The sequence below is a fragment of the Scyliorhinus torazame genome, chromosome 3 (assembly GCF_047496885.1).
Source record: "Scyliorhinus torazame isolate Kashiwa2021f chromosome 3, sScyTor2.1, whole genome shotgun sequence".
Classification (NCBI taxonomy): Eukaryota; Metazoa; Chordata; class Chondrichthyes; order Carcharhiniformes; family Scyliorhinidae; genus Scyliorhinus; species Scyliorhinus torazame.
In genome coordinates this window covers 339,734,517-339,754,191 of record NC_092709.1, presented here as the reverse complement: position 1 = coordinate 339,754,191, position 19,675 = coordinate 339,734,517, and the positions used below count along the sequence as shown (strand labels likewise).

The 19,675-nt window shown below is 46.3% G+C and overlaps 1 protein-coding gene across 1 annotated transcript in view; it reads right to left on the bottom strand.

Annotated features, from left to right (window-relative positions):
- The window catches only part of fgf24 (fibroblast growth factor 24), a 201,423-nt gene extending 182,894 nt beyond the window's left edge, over nt 1-18,529 (bottom strand). The window contains exons 1-2 of the mRNA XM_072497709.1: nt 17,852-18,529; nt 17,668-17,704 (exon numbers count right to left, since the gene is read on the bottom strand). Of these exons, the coding sequence (XP_072353810.1) occupies nt 17,668-17,704; nt 17,852-17,883 (69 nt within the window). The 5' untranslated portion in view covers nt 17,884-18,529. The remainder of the gene's footprint in view (nt 1-17,667; nt 17,705-17,851) is intronic.
- Between the last annotated feature and the right edge of the window lie 1,146 nt (nt 18,530-19,675).

Below are 19,675 nucleotides of genomic sequence, written 5' to 3'. Positions count from 1 at the left end.
ATCCTCTCCACATCCACCCTGTCAATACCCCTCAGGATACTAAAGGTTTTGATCGAGTTGTCTTTTACTCTTCTAAACTCTAGTGGATGCAAACCTAACCTCTCCAACCTTTCCTCATAAAACAACTCACCCCTTCCTGGTATTACTCTAATGAACATTTTCTGAACTGCCTCCAGCGTATTTATATCTTTCACGGAAAGCAGATGCACAAATTTAAATTGCCACTCAGAATTTGAGGTTAGATAAAACACGATCTATATATTCAGTATTCGCACTGAATTCATTTTAAATTGGTGCAGTTTTTTGTGTCGGACTTGGACATATTAAATCATCCAGGTACAGGGCATCGAGAGAGATCAGGAGAGGAGGACCCCATATCCTTAAGGAAACTGGGCAATTTCCCAACCCATTTTTAATCTTCGCGGCTGTGACCAGGGGGCGAAATTCTCCCGAAATGGCGCGATGTCCGCCGACTGGCGCCCAAAACCAGGTACTTCAGTAGTTTCAGACACAGGGACGTGAATTGCATTATATCTCCAGGCTCAATGCGCATGTTCGCTTGTTTGAAATGGTGCATTCCATAGAAAAAGACACGGCTAAAGAAAATTACCTCAGTGTATTTGGGTATTATATTTTGTTCCCAAATTCCAAAATAAAAAGACAAACGAGATTGAGAGGATAAGGATCACACTAATATTGGAGAGAATGAGTACAGTTCTGGGGCTGGAGTCTCCGTCCCGCTCCACCACCTTCTGCCCCGACCCGCCGGCGGGATTCTCCGTGACGCCGGCTGGTCAATGGGGTTTCCCATTCTGGGGCAGCCCTCCTTCACTGCCAGCGTGCCAGCCTAGGCTTTGTGCTCCTGTGATTAAAATAGAACGGTGGCACAGTGGTTAGCACCTCGGCCTCACAGCACCAGGGACCCGGGTTCAATTTCGCCCTTGGGTGACTGTGTGGAGTTTTCACGTTCTCCCCATGGCTGCGTGGGTTTCCTCCGGGTGCTCCAATTTCCTCCCACAGTCCAAAGATGTGCAGGTTAGATGGATTGGACACTCTAAATTAGGTGGGGTTTCAGGGATAGGGAAGGGGAATGGGCCGACATCGGGTGCTCTTTCAGAGTGTTGGTGCAGACCCGATGGGCCGAATGGCCTCCTTCTGCACTGTAAGCACTCTATAATTGTCTGGTTGATCACATCACTCCCCCCAAATTTGACAGTGCTACAAATTTAGCCATGGCTGCCAGCAGGAAGGGGGTAAAACAAAAGTACAACCATGGATTAAAGCGGTACGGTGGCGCAGTGGTTAGCACTGCTGCCTCACTGCTCTGAGGACCCGCGTTCGATCCCAAGCCCGGGTCACTGTCTGTGTGGAGTTTGCATGTCCTCCCCGTGTTTGCATGGGTCTCACCCCTACATGTACCCAAAGATGTGCATGGTAATTGGCCATGCTAAATTGCCCCTTAACGGGGAAAAAAAAGAATTGGGTGCTCTAAATTTAAAAAAAACCATGGATCATCAGCCTAGGAAGTTAAATGTTTAGGAACATAGGAACAAAAGGAGGCCATTTGCCTGCTCGAGCCTAATTCACCATGAAGTGGATCTGCATCTTAACTCCCTAGGTTGCATAAACCTCAATACGCCAATACCCTTACCTAACAAAAAGCTATCAATAAAAAAACCCCATCAATCTCGGTTTAGATTTTTTAAATTAAATTTAGATTTTTGGGGGGGGGGTGTGGGAGGTCCATTTTTCCACAACCCTTTGTGTGAAGAAGTGTTCCCAGATTACGCTCCTTTATTCTGGATTCCCTGCCAAAGAAAATAGTTTCTCTCCACCTACCCTATCGAATCCTTTAATTATCTTCAACATCTAAATTAGATCACTCGGCAATTTGCAGTGCCGGCTAGCCTGGGCAACCTGCCCTAATTATTTACCCCCCTTTGCCCCAGAACCATTCTAGTTTGGGGAGTTGAATACATCAATGGAGAGGTGGAAGGGAAATGTCCAACCGGAAACAAGGACCTTACAATGAAGTTTCACGGGGCCATAACAAAATAGACATAATTTTAAAAATACCTGCTGGTTGTTTGTGAACAGCTGTGGGCCAAAGGTTCTAGGCAGATAAAATCAGCACTCTCCACCTTTTTACCACGCCCCCCCTCTCCCCCCCCCCCCCCCCTTTCTCCCAGGCCTGCCGAGACATTCGCAGCTCCAACCTCAATTACAGTTTGCAAACTTCAGAGATCACAGAGCTACAGGGAGGGTAGCTGATCTTATCTGAGGCTAATGGCTCGCAAATGTGTTACACGCCACTGCACAGAGCACTAGCTGTGCAGCTAACCTGCTGGAGTAGCAGGGTGCATTGGAAAGAGGCAAATCACTAGGCACGGAATTCCTTTCAGAAAGGGGATCACACATTCATTAAACCTTTTAAACAGGGAGATACGCAATAAGGAACCCGCTTTTCAAAATAGGTTTTCTTTTAAACCTGCAGTAAAATATATTTTCTTCCTCACTACTGTTGCCTCGATAACAATGACTTCACAGAATCGTCACAGAACAGAAGGAGTCCATTCGGCCCATCGTGTCTACACCGCCTCTCCAAATGAGCATCATGACTTAGTGCCATTCCCCTGTCTTTTCCCTGTACCCCCTGGACACTGGGGCGACACGGTAGCACAGTGATTAGCTTCACAGCGCCAGGGATCTGGGTTCGATTCCCGGCTTGGGTCACAGTCAGTGAGGGGTGATAGACATCAATTCAGACGAGACGCTGAGAAGCAGTGAACCGATGCTTTAATGAGCTAAATATGTGCCGATCTGTAGCTCCTCCCGCACTGCAGGGCTGACCCAGGTCAACAGGCTTTATACCTCCTCAGAGGGGCGGAGCCACAGGCGGAGCCAACAAGCACCAATAATAACATTCCAACAGTACAACAGCAACAACCAATAACAGAACAGCAGTAACAATAAGTATATACAACAGTGGAGATAACAATACTAATAGAACAGTAGAACATATATACAACAGCCTTACGTAGCCATACGTGGCTCACCACACGGAGTCTGCACGTTCTCCCCGTGTCTGTGTAGGTTTCCTCCGGATGCTCCGGTTTCCTCCCACAAGTCCCGAAAGACGTGCCTGTTAGGTGAGTTGACTGAATTCTCCCTCAGTGTACCCGAACAGGCTCCGGAGTGTGGCAACTAGGGGATTTTCACATTAACTTCATTGCAGTGTTACTGTAAGCCTACTTGTGACACTAATAAAGAATATGTTTCCATTCAAGTTAATCATCTAATGCTATCTTCAACACCTCGATTGAATCTGCCTCCACCACACTTCCAGGCAGTGCATTCCAGAACTGAACCACCGGTGTGAAAAAGTTTTCTCCTCACATGTCAGACATGTCACTTCACATCCAAATGAGTTACATTGAATGGTTGTTGTTATGGAGGAGAATCCTATTTCAGCCAGTCTATCTATACCTGTACTGTCACTCAGTAACTCCCTCTGCCCAATGCCCTCAGATCTCTTTTGATGCAAATCTGGCTCCCTTACACTGTCACTCAGTGACCCCTCTCCCCCAGTACCCTGTGTTACTGACTGGATCTCTACTGATGTTAATCCAGCTCCCTCACACTGTCACTCAGTAACCCCTCTCCTAGCACCCTGTGTTACTGACTGGATCTCTACTGATGTTAATCTGGCTCCCTCACACTGTCACTCAGTAACCCCTCTCCCCCAGCACCCTGTGTTACTGACTGTATCTCTACTGATGTTAATCCAGCTCCCTCACACTGTCACTCAGTAACCCCTCTCCCCAGCACCCTGTGTTACTGACTGGATCTCTACTGATGTTAATCCAGCTCCCTCACACTGTCACTCAGTAACCCCTCTCCTCAGCACACTGTGTTACTGACTGTATCTCCACTGATGTTAATCCAGCTCCCTCACACTGTCACTCAGTAACCCCTCTCCCCCAGCACCCTGTGTTACTGACTGTATCTCTACTGATGTTAATCCAGCTCCATCACTCTGTCACTCAATAACCCCTCTCCCCCAGCACCTAGTTACTGACTGTATCTCTACTGATGTTAATCCAGCTCCCTCACACTGTCACTCAGCAACCCCTCTCCTCAGCACACTGTGTTACTGACTGTATCTCCACTGATGTTAATCCAGCTCCCTCACACTGTCACTCAGTAACCCCTCTCCCCCAGCACCCTGTGTTACTGACTGTATCTCTACTGATGTTAATCCAGCTCCATCACTCTGTCACTCAATAACCCCTCTCCCCCAGCACCGAGTTACTGACTGTATCTCTACTGATGTTAATCCAGCTCCCTCACACTGTCACTCAGTAACCCCTCTCCCCAGCACCCTGTGTTACTGACTGTATCTCTACTGATGTTAATCCAGCTCCCTCACACTGTCACTCAGTAACCCCTCTCCCCCAGCACCCTGTGTTACTGACTATATCTCTACTGATGTTAATCCAGCTCCCTCACACTGTCACTCAGTAACCCCTCTCCCCAGCACCCTGTGTTACTGACTGGATCTCTACTGATGTTAATCCAGCTCCCTCACACTGTCACTCAGTAACCCCTCTCCTCAGCACACTGTGTTACTGACTGTATCTCCACTGATGTTAATCCAGCTCCCTCACACTGTCACTCAGTAACCCCTCTCCCCCAGCACCCTGTGTTACTGACTGTATCTCTACTGATGTTAATCCAGCTCCATCACTCTGTCACTCAATAACCCCTCTCCCCCAGCACCGAGTTACTGACTATATCTCTACTGATGTTAATCCAGCTCCCTCACACTGTCACTCAGTAAATCCTCTCCCCCAGTACCCTGTGTTACTGACTGTATCTCTATTGATGTTAATCCAGCTCCCTCACACTTTCACTCAGTAACCCCTCTCCCCAGCACCCTGTGTTACTGACTGGATCTCTACTGATGTTAATCCAGCTCCCTCACACTGTCACTCAGTAACCCCTCTCCCCCAGCACCCTGTGTTACTGACTATGTCTCTACTGATGTTAATCCAGCTCCCTCACACTGTCACTCAGTAACCCCTCTCCCCAGCACCCTGTGTTACTGACTGGATCTCTACTGATGTTAATCCAGCTCCCTCACACTGTCACTCAGTAACCCCTCTCCTCAGCACACTGTGTTACTGACTGTATCTCTACTGATGTTAATCCAGCTCCCTCACACAGTCACTCAGTAACCCCTCTCCCCCAGCACCTGTTTTACTGACTGTGTCTCTACTGATGTTAATCCAGCTCCCTCACACTGTCACTCAGTAACCCCTCTCCCCCAGCACCTGTTTTACTGACTGTATCTCTACTGATGTTAATCCAGCTCCCTCACACTGTCACTCAGTAAGTCCTCTCCCCCAGTACCTTGTATTACTGATGTTAAGGGGCGGCACGGTAGCACAGTGGGTAGCACTGTTGCTTCACCACGGCAGGGACCCAGGTTCGACTCCCGGCTTGGGTCACTGTCTGTAAAGAGTCTGCGCGTTCTCCCCGTGTCTGCCTGGGTTTCCTCCGGGTGCTCCGGTTTCCTCCCACAGGTTCTGAAAGACGTGCTGTTCGGTGAATTGGACATTCTATAATCATAATAATAACCTTTATTGTCACAAGTAGACTTACATTAACACTGCAATGAAGTTGCTGTGAAAAGCCTAGTTGCCATTCAGAAGGTGGTGGTGAGTTGCCTTCTTGAACCACTGCAATCCCTGAAGTGCAGGTACACCCACTATGCTGTTAGGAAGGGAGTCCCAGGATTTCGGCCTAACGACAGTGAAGGAACAGCGATATATTTCCAAGTTGGGGTGGCGAGTGACTTGGAGGGGAATCTCCAGCTGGTGGGGTTCCCAGGTATCTGCTGCTCTTGTCCCTCTAGGTCCTTCTAGGATTGGGGTCCGTTTAGCTCACTTGGCTAGACAGCTCGTCTGTGATGCAGAACAAGGTCAGCAGCACAGGTTAAATCCCCGTATCGGCTCAGGTTACCCTTGAAGCCTTGCCCCTTGCCAGAGGTGTGGTGACCCTCAGGTTAAATCACCACCAGTCAGCTCTCCCCATCAAAGGGGAAAGCAGCCTACGGCCAACTGGGACTATGGCTGACTATATCAGGCTGTTGCTTGACTTGTCTGTGAAACAGCTCTCACAACTTGTTACAAGCCCCCAGATGCAGCACGGTCGCACAGTGGTTAACACAATTGCTTCACAGCTCCAGGGTCCCAGGTTCGATTCCCGGCTTGGGTCACTGTCTGTGCGGAGTCTGCACGTTCTCCCCGTGTCTGGGTGGGTTTCCTCCGGGTGCTCCGGTTTCCTTCCACAGTCTAAAGATGTGCAGGTTAGGTGGATTGGCCATGATAAATTGGCCTTAGTGCCCAAAAAGATTAGGTGGGGTTACTGAGTTACTGGGATAGGATGGGCTTAAGTGGGGTGCTCTTTCCAAGGGCTGATGTAGACTCGATGGGCCGAATGGCCTCTATCTACACTGTAAATTCTATGATTCTATGCCATCGGGCAGGAGATACAAAAGTTTGAGAACACGCACTAACAGGTTCAAAAACAGCTTCTTCCCCACTGTTAGCAGACTCCTGAATGACCCTCTTATGTGCTGAACTGATCTCTTCACAAATCTTCTCTACTGAGTAGTGCTACACTCCTGTATGTCACCCTATGCCTGTGTCTATGTATTTACATTGTGTATTTATGTATGCCCTATGGTTTTTTTCATGTATGGAACGATCTGTCTGGACTGTACACAGAACAATTCTTTTCATTGTACCTTGGTACACGTGACAATAAATCAATTCTAATGTTAATAAGGAGGACTTTGCAGAGTCTACAGAGCTGGGTTTGCCGTTGTCGGTCCTGGTGCCTGAGTCGATGCTGGGTGGTCCGTCCAATTTCATTCCTTTTGTTGGAGCGGTTGAATACCGAGTGGCTTGCTTGGCCATTTTGGAGATCATTTAGGAGTCAACCACAGTGGATGTGGAGTCACATGTAGGCCAGGCCAGGTAAGGATGGAAGCTTCCCTTCCCTCAAGGTGAGTTTTTAACAACTTTCGACAATGGTTTCATGGTCATCATTAGACTTTTAATTCCAAATTTTTATTGAATTCAAATTTCACCATCTGCTGTGCTGGGACTCGAACCCAAGTCCCCAGATCGTTACCCTGGGTCTCTGGATTATTAGTCCAGCGACAATCCCACTCCGCCACCTTACTGACGTTTTCTTTGTTCATGCAACATCCGCTCACGGTCCAGGAACATCTCCATTTTTAAATTTTCAAATTTGTTTTCAAGTTCCTCTCTGGTCTCACCCCTCCCTCTAATTGTAAAGACCTCCAGTCTTGCAATCCCCTGAGATCTCTGCCCCCCCCCCCCCCCCCAGTCCCACCCCCACCCCAGCCCCACCCCAATTCTGGACACAGCTGATGGCAGTGAGCAAAGATATAGGAAATGACATATGTTCCTGGTGGCTGTGATACGTTTAGATTACAATTGAGCTTTTGATCCTGTACGACACAGGAAACCAATTTGGAAGGTAGACTGTATGCATTAGGGAAGATGGTTCTGAGTTGAATTGAAAGCTGCCTCCAGAATACATGAAGGGCCACAATGGATAGACAGGCGAATGAAATGAAATGAAATGAAAATCGCTTATTGTCACAAGTAGGCTTCAAATGAAGTTACTGTGAAAAGCCCCTAGTCACCACATTTCGGCGCCTGTTCGGGGAGGCTGGTACAGGAATTGAACCGTGGTGCTGGCCTGCCTTGGTCTGCTTTAAAAGCCAGCTCTTTAGCCCTGTGCTAAACCAGCCCCTGGTATTACTGTGGGCAAGGGACTTCTGCAGGGATCAGGACTAGGGCTGTTGTTGTTTACATTGTTTAGAAATAGAGTTACCGTCTTTTGATTCTGTCTGTGGTGACTATGGGTTTAAATCCCACTCGAGGCTGATGCTCCCAGTCAATACTGATGGAGCACTGCACTGCCGAAGGTGCTTTCTTCCAGATGAAATATTCATCAAAGTCCACTCTGCCCAATAAGGTAAATGTTAAAGATCCTATGGCACTATTCGAAGAAGAGGGGGGAAGTTATGTCTGGTGTCCTAGTTTATAGTTCTTCAAATCAACATCATTAAAAACAGATGACCTGCTCATTATCACATTGCTGTTTGTGGGAGCCTGCTGTGCACCAATTGGGTGCCGCATTTCCTAAATTACAAGAGCGATAGTATTCCTCAAATATTTCTTTTTAAAATTTAGAGTACCCAATTCTTTTCCGATTAAGGGGCAACTTAGCGAGGCAAATCCACCTACCCTGCACTTCTTTGGGTTGTGGGGGTGAGACCCACACAGATACGGGGAGAATGTGCAAACTCCGCACGAACCGTGCCCTGGGGCCGGGATCGAACCCATGTCCTCAGGACTTTGAGGCAGCAATGCTAACCACTGTGCCACCATGCCACCCGTATTCCTCAAGTATATCATTGGTTGTAAGAGTTTGGGACATTTCTGGTCATGCCTTGCACAACACCAATGCAAGTAATTTGTGATTTGCAACTGTCTCAGTATGCATATGAGATGAGAACAATTTTGAGGGTGTATTCTATCAGCAGGGAGGTCTTGTGGCACAGCAGGTAGCACCCCTGCCTCTGAGCCAGAAGCTCTGGATTCATAGGCCCACCACAGGGCTTGATGGCCAAGGAAAGTGCATTCTTTTTTTTAATTTTAGAGTACCCAATTATTTTTTTTCCAATTAAGGAGCAATTTAGCATGGCCAATCCACCTAGCCTGCACATCTTTGGGTTGTGGGGGTGAAACCCACGCAAACACGGGGAGAATGTGCAAACTCCACACGGACAGTGACCCAGAGCCGTAATTGAATCTGGGACCTCGGCGCCGTGAGGCAGCAGCGCTAACCCACTGCACCACCGTGCTGCCCCTAGGTGCATTTCTAATGCAGTCAGCAACCTGAGTAGAAACCAGCAAAATTCTTGTAACACATGCCAATAGCAGACAGTAAAATCAGGACACATTCCTGGTCAGCCATGCTTGCAGTGTAGTGGCACCCCTCAAGTTATAAGCCTCTGGTAACAGCCAAGCGATCTGTTCCGGGAAAAGCCTCAAAGAACAAAGTACAAAGAAAAGTACAGCACAGGAACAGGCCCTTCGGTCCTCCAAGCCTGCGCCAACCATGCTGCCCGTCTAAACTAAAATCTTCTACATTTCTGGGTCCGTATCCCTCTATTCCCATCCTATTTATGTATTTGTCAAGACACCCCTAAAACGTCACTATCGTCCCTGCTTCCACCACCTCCTCCGGCAGCGAGTTCCATGCACCCACTACCCTCTGTGTAAAAAACTTAATTCGTACATCTCCTCTAAACCTTGCCCCTCGCACCTTAAACCTATGCCCCCTAGTAATTGATCCCTTTACTCTTGGAAAAAGTCTCTGACTATCCACTCTGTCTATGCCCCTCATAATTTTGTAGACCTCTGTCAGGTCGCTCGTCAACTTCCTTCATTCCAGTGAGAACAAACCAAGTTTCTTCAACCTCTCGTCATAGCCCTCCATACCAGGCAACATCCTAGTAAATCTCTTCGGCACCCTCTCTAAAGCCTCCACATCCTTCTGGTAGTGTGGCGACCAGAATTGAACACTATACTCCAAGTGTGGGTTAACTAAGGTTCTATACAGTTCCAACATGACTTGCCAATTTTTATACTCAATGCCTCGGCTAATGAAGGCAAGAATGCCGTATGCCTTCTTGACTACCTTCTCCACCTGTGCTGCCCCTTTCAATGGCCTGTGGACCTGTACACCAAGATCTCTCTGACTGTCAATACTCTTGAGGGTTCTACCATTCACTGTATATTCCCCACCTGTATCAGACCTTCCAAAATGCATGACCTCCTATTTGTCTGGATTAAACTCCATCTGCCATCTCGCCGCCCAAGTCTCCAAGCGATCTAAATCCAGCTGTATCCTCTGCCAATCCTTAATGCTATCCTCAATTCCACCAACCTTTGTGTCGTCCGCAAACTTACTAATCAGACCAGTTACATTTTCCTCCAAATCATTTATATATACTATGAACAGCAAAGGTCCCAGTACTGATCCCTGTGGAACACCACTAGTCACAGCCCTCCAATCAGAAAAGCACCCTTCCATTGCTACTCTCTGCCTTCTATGACCTAGCCAGTTCTGTATCCATCTTGCTAGCTCACCTCTCATCCCGTGTGACTTCACCTTTTGTACCAGTCTGCCATGAGGGACCTTGTCAAAGGCCTTACTGGAGTCCATATAGACAATATCCACTGCCCTACCTGTATCAATCATCTTTGTGACCTCCTCGAAAAACTCTATCAAGTTAGTGAGACACGACCTCCCCTTCACAAAACCATGCTGCCTCTCACTAATACGTCCATTTGCTTCCAAATGGGAGTAGATCCTGTCTCGAAGAATTCTCTCCAGTAATTTCCCTACCACTGAAGTAAGGCGCACCGGCCTGTAGTTCCCTGGATTATCCTTGCTACCCTTCTTAAACAGAGGAACAACATTGGCTATTCTCCAGTCCTCCGGGACATCCCCTGAAGACAGTGAGGATCCAAAGATTTCTGTCAAGGCCTCAGCAATTTCCTCTCTTGCTTCCTTCAGTATTCTGGAGTAGATCCCATCAGGCCCTGGGGACTTATCCACCTTAATATTTTTCAAGACGCCCAACACCTCGTCTTTTTGGATCTCAATGTGACCCAGGCTATCTACACACCCTTCTCCAGACTCAACATCCACCAATTCCTTCTCTTTGGTGAATACTGATGCAAAGTATTCATTTAGTACCTCGCCCATTTCCTCTAGCTCCACACATAGATTCCCTCCCCTGTACTTCAGTGGGCCAACCCTTTCCCTGGCTACCCTCTTGCTTTTAATGTAGGTGTAAAAAGCCTTGGAATTTTCCTTAACCCTATTTGCCAATTACTTTTCGTGACCCCTTTTAGCCCTCCTGACTCCTTGCTTAAGTTCCTTCCTACTTTCCTTATATTCCACACAGGCTTCATCTGTTCCCAACCTTCTCGCCCTGAAAAATGCCCCCTTTTTCTTTTTGACGAGGCCTACAATATATCTCGTTATCCAAGGTTCCCGAAATTTGCCATATTTATCCTTCTTCCTCACAAGAACATGCCGGTCCTGAATTCCTCTCAACTGACATTTGAAAGCCTCCCACATGTCAAATGTTGATTTAGCCTCAAACATCCGCCCCCAATTTATGTTCTTCAGTTCCCGCCTAATATTGTAATAATTAGCCTTCTCCCAATTTCGCACATTCACCCTAGGACCACTCTTATCCTTGTCCACCAGCACTTTAAAACTTACTGAATCGTGGTCACTGTTCCCAAAATGCTCCCCTACTGAAACTTCTACCACCTGGCCGGGCTCATTCCCCGATACCAGGTCCAGTACAGCCCCTTCCCTAGTTGGACTATCTACATATTGTTTTAAGAAGCCCACCTGGATGCTCCTTACAAACTCTGCCCTGTCGAAGTCCCGAGCACTAAGTGAGTCCTAAGTGAGTCCCAGTCAATACTGGGGAAGTTAAAGTCTCCCATCACAACAACCCTGTTGCTATTCCGGCTCTGGGTAACTGTCCGTGCGGAGTTTGCACATTCTCCCCGTGTTTGCGTGGGTTTCACCCCCACAACCCAAAGATGTGCAGGGCAGGTGGATTGGCCACGATAAATTGCCCCTTAATTGGAAAAAATGAAATGGGCACTCTAAATTTATGTTAAAAAAAAAACCCTATTGCTTTTACTCCTTTCCAAAATCTGTCTACCTATCTGCTCCTCTATCTCCCGCTGGCTGTTGGGAGGCCTGTAGTAAAGCCCCAACATTGTGACTGCACCCTTCTTATTCCTAATCTCTACCCATATAGCCTCGCTGCTCTCTGATGTGTCCTCACGCAGTACCGCTGTGATATTCTCCCTAACCAGTAGCGCAACTCCTCCACCACTTTTACATCACCCTCTATGCCGCCTGAAACATCTAAATCCTGGAATGTTTAGCTGCCAATCCTGTCCTTCCCTCAACCAGGTCTCTGTAATGGCAACAACATCATAGTTCCAAGTACTAATCCAAGCTCTAAGTTCATCTGCCTTGGCTGATATACTTCTTGCATTAAAACATATGCACATCAGGCCACCAGTCCCGCTGTTTTCAGCAACATCTCCCTGTCTGCTCTTCCTCAGAGCCATATTGGCCCTATTCCCTAGTTCTCCCTCAGTTTTTTCACCTTCTGACCTATTGCTCCAGTACCCACCCCCCTGCCATACGAGCTTAAACCCTCCCGTGTGACACTAGCAAACCTCGCGGCCAGGTTATTTATGCCTCTCCAGTTTAGATGCAACCCGTCCTTCTTATACAGGTCACACCTGCCCCAGAAGAGCTCCCAGTGGTCCAGATAACTGAAACCCTCCCTTCTACACCAGCTGTTTAGCCACGTGTTTAGCTGCTCTATCTTCCTATTTCTAGCCTCACTGGCACGTGGCACAGGGAGTAATCCCGAGATTACAACCCTTGAGGTCCTGTCTTTTAACTTTCTGCCTAGCTCCCTGAACTCCTACTGCAGAACCTCATCCCCCTTCCTGCCTGGGTCGTTAGTACCAATATGTACCACGACCTCTGCCTGTTTGCCCTCCCCCTTCAGGATGCACGCTACCCGTTCTGAGACATGGAAACAGATGGAAGTCTGCCTTGTGCACCACCAGGTGTGGGAAGAGAAACAATTCCACTAGCAGGGAGGGCAATAGTCAGGAGGCATAGTATAAAGTAATTAGGGATGAGTTGATGAGAGTGTTTTACACCCACACGGTGGTGGGAATTTGGGGCTGAAAGGATGGTAGAGGCAAAAGCTATCGTCACAATTAAAAAGAAATAATACCGGTAGTGCCAAAATCTCCAGGGCTATGAACCAAGAGCTGGAAAGTGGGATTAGACTGAATAGTTTTTTTTTGCCAACCATGCACATGATGGGCCGAATGGCTCATTTCTGTGTTGTAAATTATTCTACAGCTATAGGAAGAGATTCAAACAATAGAGAATGAGCAACTGTATGCAAAGAGATCCGGATAGATTGAGGAGTGGAAAATGGCGGTTAATGGCAATAAATCATTGAAAGTTTACAAATCTTTGTGAAGAAAGAGAAATTGTTTCCACTGGAAGGAGACTCGGTAACCTGAAGACACAGATTTCAGGAAATTGACTAAAGAACCAGGGACAAAATGAGCAAAAATAAACAAAGGCCTCTGATCTGGAATGTCCAGCCTGAAAAGGTGGTGGCAGCAGATTCAGTTGTGAGGAAATTCGATGAATACTTATTTCATAGAATTTACAGTGCAGAAGGAGGTAATTCGGCCCATCAAGTCTGCACCGGCTCCTGGAAAGAGCACCCCACCCAAGGTCCACACCTCCACCCTATCCCCATAACCCAGTAACCCCACCCAACACTAAGGCAATTTTGGACACTAAGGGCAATTTAGCACGGCCAATCCACCTAACCCGCACATCTTTGGACTGTGGGAGGAAACCGGAGCACCCGGAGGAAACCCACGCACACACGGGGAGAATGTGCAGACTCCGCACTTGAAAAGTAAAAATTTGCAGGTTTATGGAGAATTGACAAGGGGTTCGGATTGGCTCTACCGAAGAGCCAGCGCAGTTAGGTGGGCCAAATAGCTTACTTCTGTGAGGTATTATTCCATTGATTCTTTAAACAGCTCGAGACTACATGATCCAGAACAGGATCAATGATATAACTGATTGGAACCAATGCACAGAATGCAGAAGCAGTGAAGAAAGCTAACAGAATCCTGGGGCACACATACTCAGAGGGATAGGAAAACAAATTCCAATCAATTACTCTGAGGCACTGATTCAATCCACACCTGGAGTACCGGGAACAATTCTGGGAACTGTGTTACAAAAAAAGGCATTATACTTTCAGAGTTTCCCAGATTCAAAGATGTACGAGACAGACAAAGCACAGGCGATTTTTCATAGCTTGTTTTTCCTGGAACAGGTTACTAGTCTGAAGTGCCACCCCACATCAAGCATGGCTGATGAGGACTCTCTGCCACTCTTACCACCTGCCACAGGCATATTGAAAGAATGGGCGGAGTGAGAATCGATCTGTTTGGCTATATTATGAACACAGTTTCCTTGGGCATCAAGTCCTGGAGGGGAGGACTTGAACCCAGAGCTTCTGGCTTCGAGGCAGAGGCAGCAGCCGCAGTGTCGCAAGACCTCATAGGCATTCGAGGTCATGCTGAAAATTAAACCAATGTCATAACGATGCTAAGGCATCTAAAGTACAGCCATCTCACCATATATACAAACACGTCCAACCACACCATCATACAGTAGGTGAAGGATTTTGACCAAGTTCTTCAGACATCCTAGCTTGGAGAGCAAGTGCCATAGACTAGGTCAACTCACACTGTCCAAATGTATTAGTTAGGTCTATGAACAGCATATATAGATTCCGATGTAGCTCTCGCTGCACACTTTTCTTGTAGTTACCTGGCTACAAATGATTGATCAGCTGTCAGCCACCACCCCCCCGCCATTCCGTCACCCCCCAACCCGACCAAAGTGTCAGGATCATTTATAGAACATAGAACATAGAACATTACAGCGCAGTACAGGCCCTTCGGCCCTCGATGTTGCGCCGACCTGTGAAACCACTCTAAAGCCCATCTACACTATTTTGAAGAAGTCCATTTGGCGTATTGTTCTAGGCCAGCTCTCCACAGTGCATTCTAATCAATCCCATTCACCCGCTCTATTCCTATATCCCTGAAAGTCATTGCTCGTCCAAAAAAATACAACAGCAACTTGCATTCATACAGTGTCTTTAACATTGTAAAACACCCCAAGGTGCTTCACTGGAGCAGTGCCCGTCTGATCTCCTTTTGAAATCATTGATTCTTTCTGCACACGTCACCCTCAGAGGTAGTGAGATCTCGATCGCTGCCTCTCTCTGTGTAAAAAAGTTCTTCCTTGCGTCCCCCTCTACATCTCTTGCCAAAACTCAAATCTGGAAGTTTGTTAGGGGCAAGTTGAAAAGTTGTAAACTCAGATTTTAATTGTTCCACCGTTGGCGACCTTGCATCAACTGAGGTTTGTAACCCCCCTTCCTCCGCTCAAATTTCTCTGTGCCTCTACACCCCCCTCCTTCTGTCACACGCTCCTTAAAACCTACCAAAGTGACCAAGCCAAGTTAACATTTCATGTGGAAGACCTTTCACCAGCTCTAACAGGTTACTGACCTGAAATGCCAACTTTGTTTCTCTCTCTGAAAATACTGCTCAACCTGCTGAGTATTTCTCGCATTTTCTGTACTTATTTAGATTTCCATCATCTGCATTCATTGGATTTTGTCTTTGACCAAAGTAACATCTACTTATGAGACTCTGATAAGCATCTTGAGATATTTGAAGATGTCAAAGACATTATATTGATGCAAGTTGTATCGTTTTAACCCTGTTCTGGGACCCAATCTCTTCAGTGCTGGAAGCCGGTATTGTTCAGCCTGAACTCCTTTGTACAATACAGAGTGACCCAGTGGGCAGACATGATACCAGTACAAAAACTCCCACTTTTACTTTCCTCACAATGGGTGACATTTGACAAGGTATATTTTCAAGGGCCGGCACAGAGTCAACACCGAGGATTCACTGAACCTCAGGAGAGGTGCACATCTGCTATGAGCCCTTCAGTTTAAAAGCCCCATTACTCTCCCAAGTGTGGATTTTGTGTTTGCACACTGAGTGCAGTGAGACAGGGAAGCCTTCCTTAAGAAGCCGCTTCATGATTTTATGCTTTCCCACAGAATGTCCGGCATGCTTTTCAGTTTTTATTTTCTTCTTTATCAAGGGACATAACCCTGTCTGTGCATGTTTTTTAAAAATAAATTTAGAGTACCTAATTATTTTTTTCCAATTAAGGGGCAATTTCGTGTGGCCAATCCACCTTCCCTGCATATCTTTGGGTTGTGGGGGTGAAACTCATGCAGACACGGGGAGAATGTGCAAACTGCACACAGAGAGTGACCCGGGGCCAGGATCGTACCCGGGTCCTCAGCGCCATAGGCAGCAGTGCCAACCACTGCACCACCACTGTGCCACACGCCTGTCTGTGCATGTTTGCCTGAATGTGTGTTTGTGTCACTGTGGGTGTGTGTTTGTGCATTTGTGTGTGTTTGAATGTCGGTATCTGTCTACATCCTATGTACTGTGTGTGTGTATGCTTGTGTCCATTTGAATGTGTTTGGATACATTTGGTTTAGTCTGTGAATTTGTGTGTGTTAGCATGTTTGTGAAAGTGTGTACTGTCTGTGTACATGTGAATGTCCCTGAGTGTATGTTTGAACCTATGTATTTGGGTTAATATGTCCATGCTTGTGTGTTGTAGCACAGTGGTTAGCACTGTTGCTTCACAGCACTAGGGTGCCAGGTTAGGTTCCCGATTTGGGTGACTGTCTGTGTGGAGTCTGCACGTTCTCCCCGTGACTGCGTGGGTTTCCTCCGGGTGCTCCGGTTTCCTCCCACTAGTCCCGAAAGACGTGCTTGTTAGGTGATTTAGACATTCTGAATTCTCCCTCTGTGTACCCAAACAGGCGCCGGAATGTGGCGACTAGGGGCTTTTCACAGTAACTTCATTGCAGTGTAAATGTAAGCCTACTTGTGACACTAATAATGATTATTATTATTTTTGTCTGTGTATGTTTGTATGTCTATGTGAGTGTGTGTGGAGTGGGGGGGGGGATTGAGTCCATGTGTATATGTTTGGATCTGTCTGTGTATTTGTGTTTGTGTGTGATATTTGTGTACATGTGTTTGTGTCAGCCTGTATGTTTGCGTTCATTTGTACCTGTGAGTATGTGTGTGTGGGATATTCCGTGTGTACGTAGGGCGCTTCTGTCCAGCTGTCTATTTGCCTATGTTTGGATATATCTTTGTTTGTGTATGTGTGCATGTGTTTGTATGTCTGCGCAAGTGGCTGGGTGTGTGCTTGTTAGTATCCGTGTGTTTCTATCCGTGTGCTTCTTCAACTCTTTTGTTTCCCGTCCCCGAGGCTGATTTCAGTCTCAAGTCCCCGTCCTGAATGGAGCGCCGTGCGGTTCATAGCCACCAGCATGTAAAGCCTTGCCGCGGAATGAAATTAACACCGCAGGTACGTATTAAACCGAGGTCCCTTTATTTTGTGTCGGCGTACCCGCTTGGAAACTTACCAAAAAAAAAGTTACATCTACACAGTCCCCACAGGAATTAGTGTATCTGCGCTGGGCTCAAATATTCTGTCAAAGGCACGGGTGAAGAGGTGAAATAATTGACAAACTTGAATATTGTTTTGTTTAAAAAAAGAAGTGGTTTAAAATCACACACGTGCCCAAGAAGTTTACCAAAGGCGATGCGACAGTTGCATTAACAACTAACGCCTATCAGCACTATGTGCTCCTGATTGTTGAATATTGTACAGGTCTTACTGCAACGATTTAAATAAGATGGAAGGGCGTTAACATGCAACAATGCGGATATGTACATACATATAGAGAGAGAAAAATATAATGCCAGCTCTCACCTGGATTCTGAAATGCAACAGCTGTAAATGCAGGCATCTGTAGTGGGGCGGAAAAACACACACCATTAATGCCAGTAATGTAACATTTCCTAAAAAGAAACACAGCCCAGGTAATGAATTTGTTGCAATTGAATCCCAACGGTACGCCGCGAGATAGGTACAATGTAATTAATGTTCAACTTACATGCATATAAACCTTGCAGGCAGAGGAAACATCTTTGATCTGCTATCTCTGAGTGAAGATCGGAGGAAGAAGAAAGCTCCAAGAAATTGGGGGGGGGGGGGCAATCCCACTTTTTTCTTTGTATTGCAAAATTCCGACGTTCTTTTTGCTTTCTCTCTCTCTCTCCCACCAAGGCGTGTTAACTGGGGGCCCCTTGAGAACAGACTTTGCTGGAAAGTTTAAGCCACAACACACATCTGATTCACGGTCAGGTCGCTGGCTTGCTGTAGGTTAAGTGGAGGGAATTACAAGCAATCCAAACAAATGGGTAAATATTTGTTCAAACGGAAGCGATGAATTGGCAACCTGTGTTTGTTGTGTGTGTATGTGAGAGAGTTCCCTTTAACAAGTCCAAGGGTTGCCCCGAACTCTCCCAAGAGCTGCAGCCCCTGCCCGTCCACAGCCCTTCACAGGTAGCGACGTGTAGGTGCCTAAGACGGTCTAAAATTTACATTTAGGTTTTCTTCCTCGAGGAATGTTCTCTTTCTTAAATCTTCCTCCCTTGTTTGTTTTTTTCTCCCCTTGCCTCAACCAACAGACGGCTTGCTTCCAAATAGCATCGGGCAGCCAAAGATGATGTTTGAGTGCAGTGCTAACAAACACAGACAGACCCATACAGAGACTGTCCCAGCATCGAACATGTGAGGATCTGAGGAAGCGATTTTGGGGAGGAGGTAACACCACTTGTGTCTTGATTTGTACCTTCGATAAGCCCATCACAGATGGTAAACTTGCAAGGATTTTTTTTTGAAAAGGGGGCAGAACTACAAAGATTAGTCTCGCAACAGACTCAAATAATTGCATTTATGTAAGTTTTTCTGTGGGTGTCAGTATGTTTTGTGTGTCTAATCTATAAGCTTGTGTATATATAACTTTTGGGTATATATAACTTCTGGGGAGTATGTATAAGTTTTTGTATCTATATATTTACGTGAGTTTGTGTGTGTGTGTGCATTTGTATATTTTTTCTGTTTTTAAGACTTTGAATATTAAATTTATACTTCCTTGCAAAGTCGTTTCAAAACGAATACAGAAAAAACCACAGGCCTGAAACGTTAACTCTTTTCTCTCTCTTAGATCCAGCTGAATATTTACAACACTTTATCTTTTAATCTCAGATTTCCAGCATCTGCAGTATTTTGCTTTTGTACAAATTCTAAAGCATTATTTAATCACTCCCCTAAAATTTAAATATAGCCAATTTTACTGTATATATTTTTTAAGTTTTTAATGAACTCGAAGGCAGATTTGTGGTACTTCTAAATTGTGACACTTCCGAAGTGCTACTGATTAAAATAAGTGTTGTAATAGGATAATTGAGTCAAACAGCGACTTGTCTTAACTGAGAGTCTCTTCTCTAAGAGTAGATGTGTATAGACCCTGCATATCGACTTTGGAACTTAGAATTGCTTTAAACCTCCTTGTGAGACAGAAAACCATTGGGAACGTTGATCATACAACCGAATATGTGCAGAACACAAGTGTGAAGAGACGGGGCAGGTTAATGACTCAGATTGAATTAAACGCCGATCTAAAATCTATTTTCATGGAGTCCTAGAATCTTTCAGCGCAGGAGACCAGATTAACGCTTTGTGTGCGAGTGCATGTGTCTAGTCCTTGGGTGTGTCTGCCACATTTGCAATTCAGCCAGTAAAAATCTGTGTTACTCTGTCGGTGTACGTGTCTTAAGTGCGTACATGTGTGTGTGTCCGTGTATCCTTGTGCATAGTGTGTATATCTATCCATGCACGTGTACCCATTTGTCTGTACATCGTGTGAGATCTG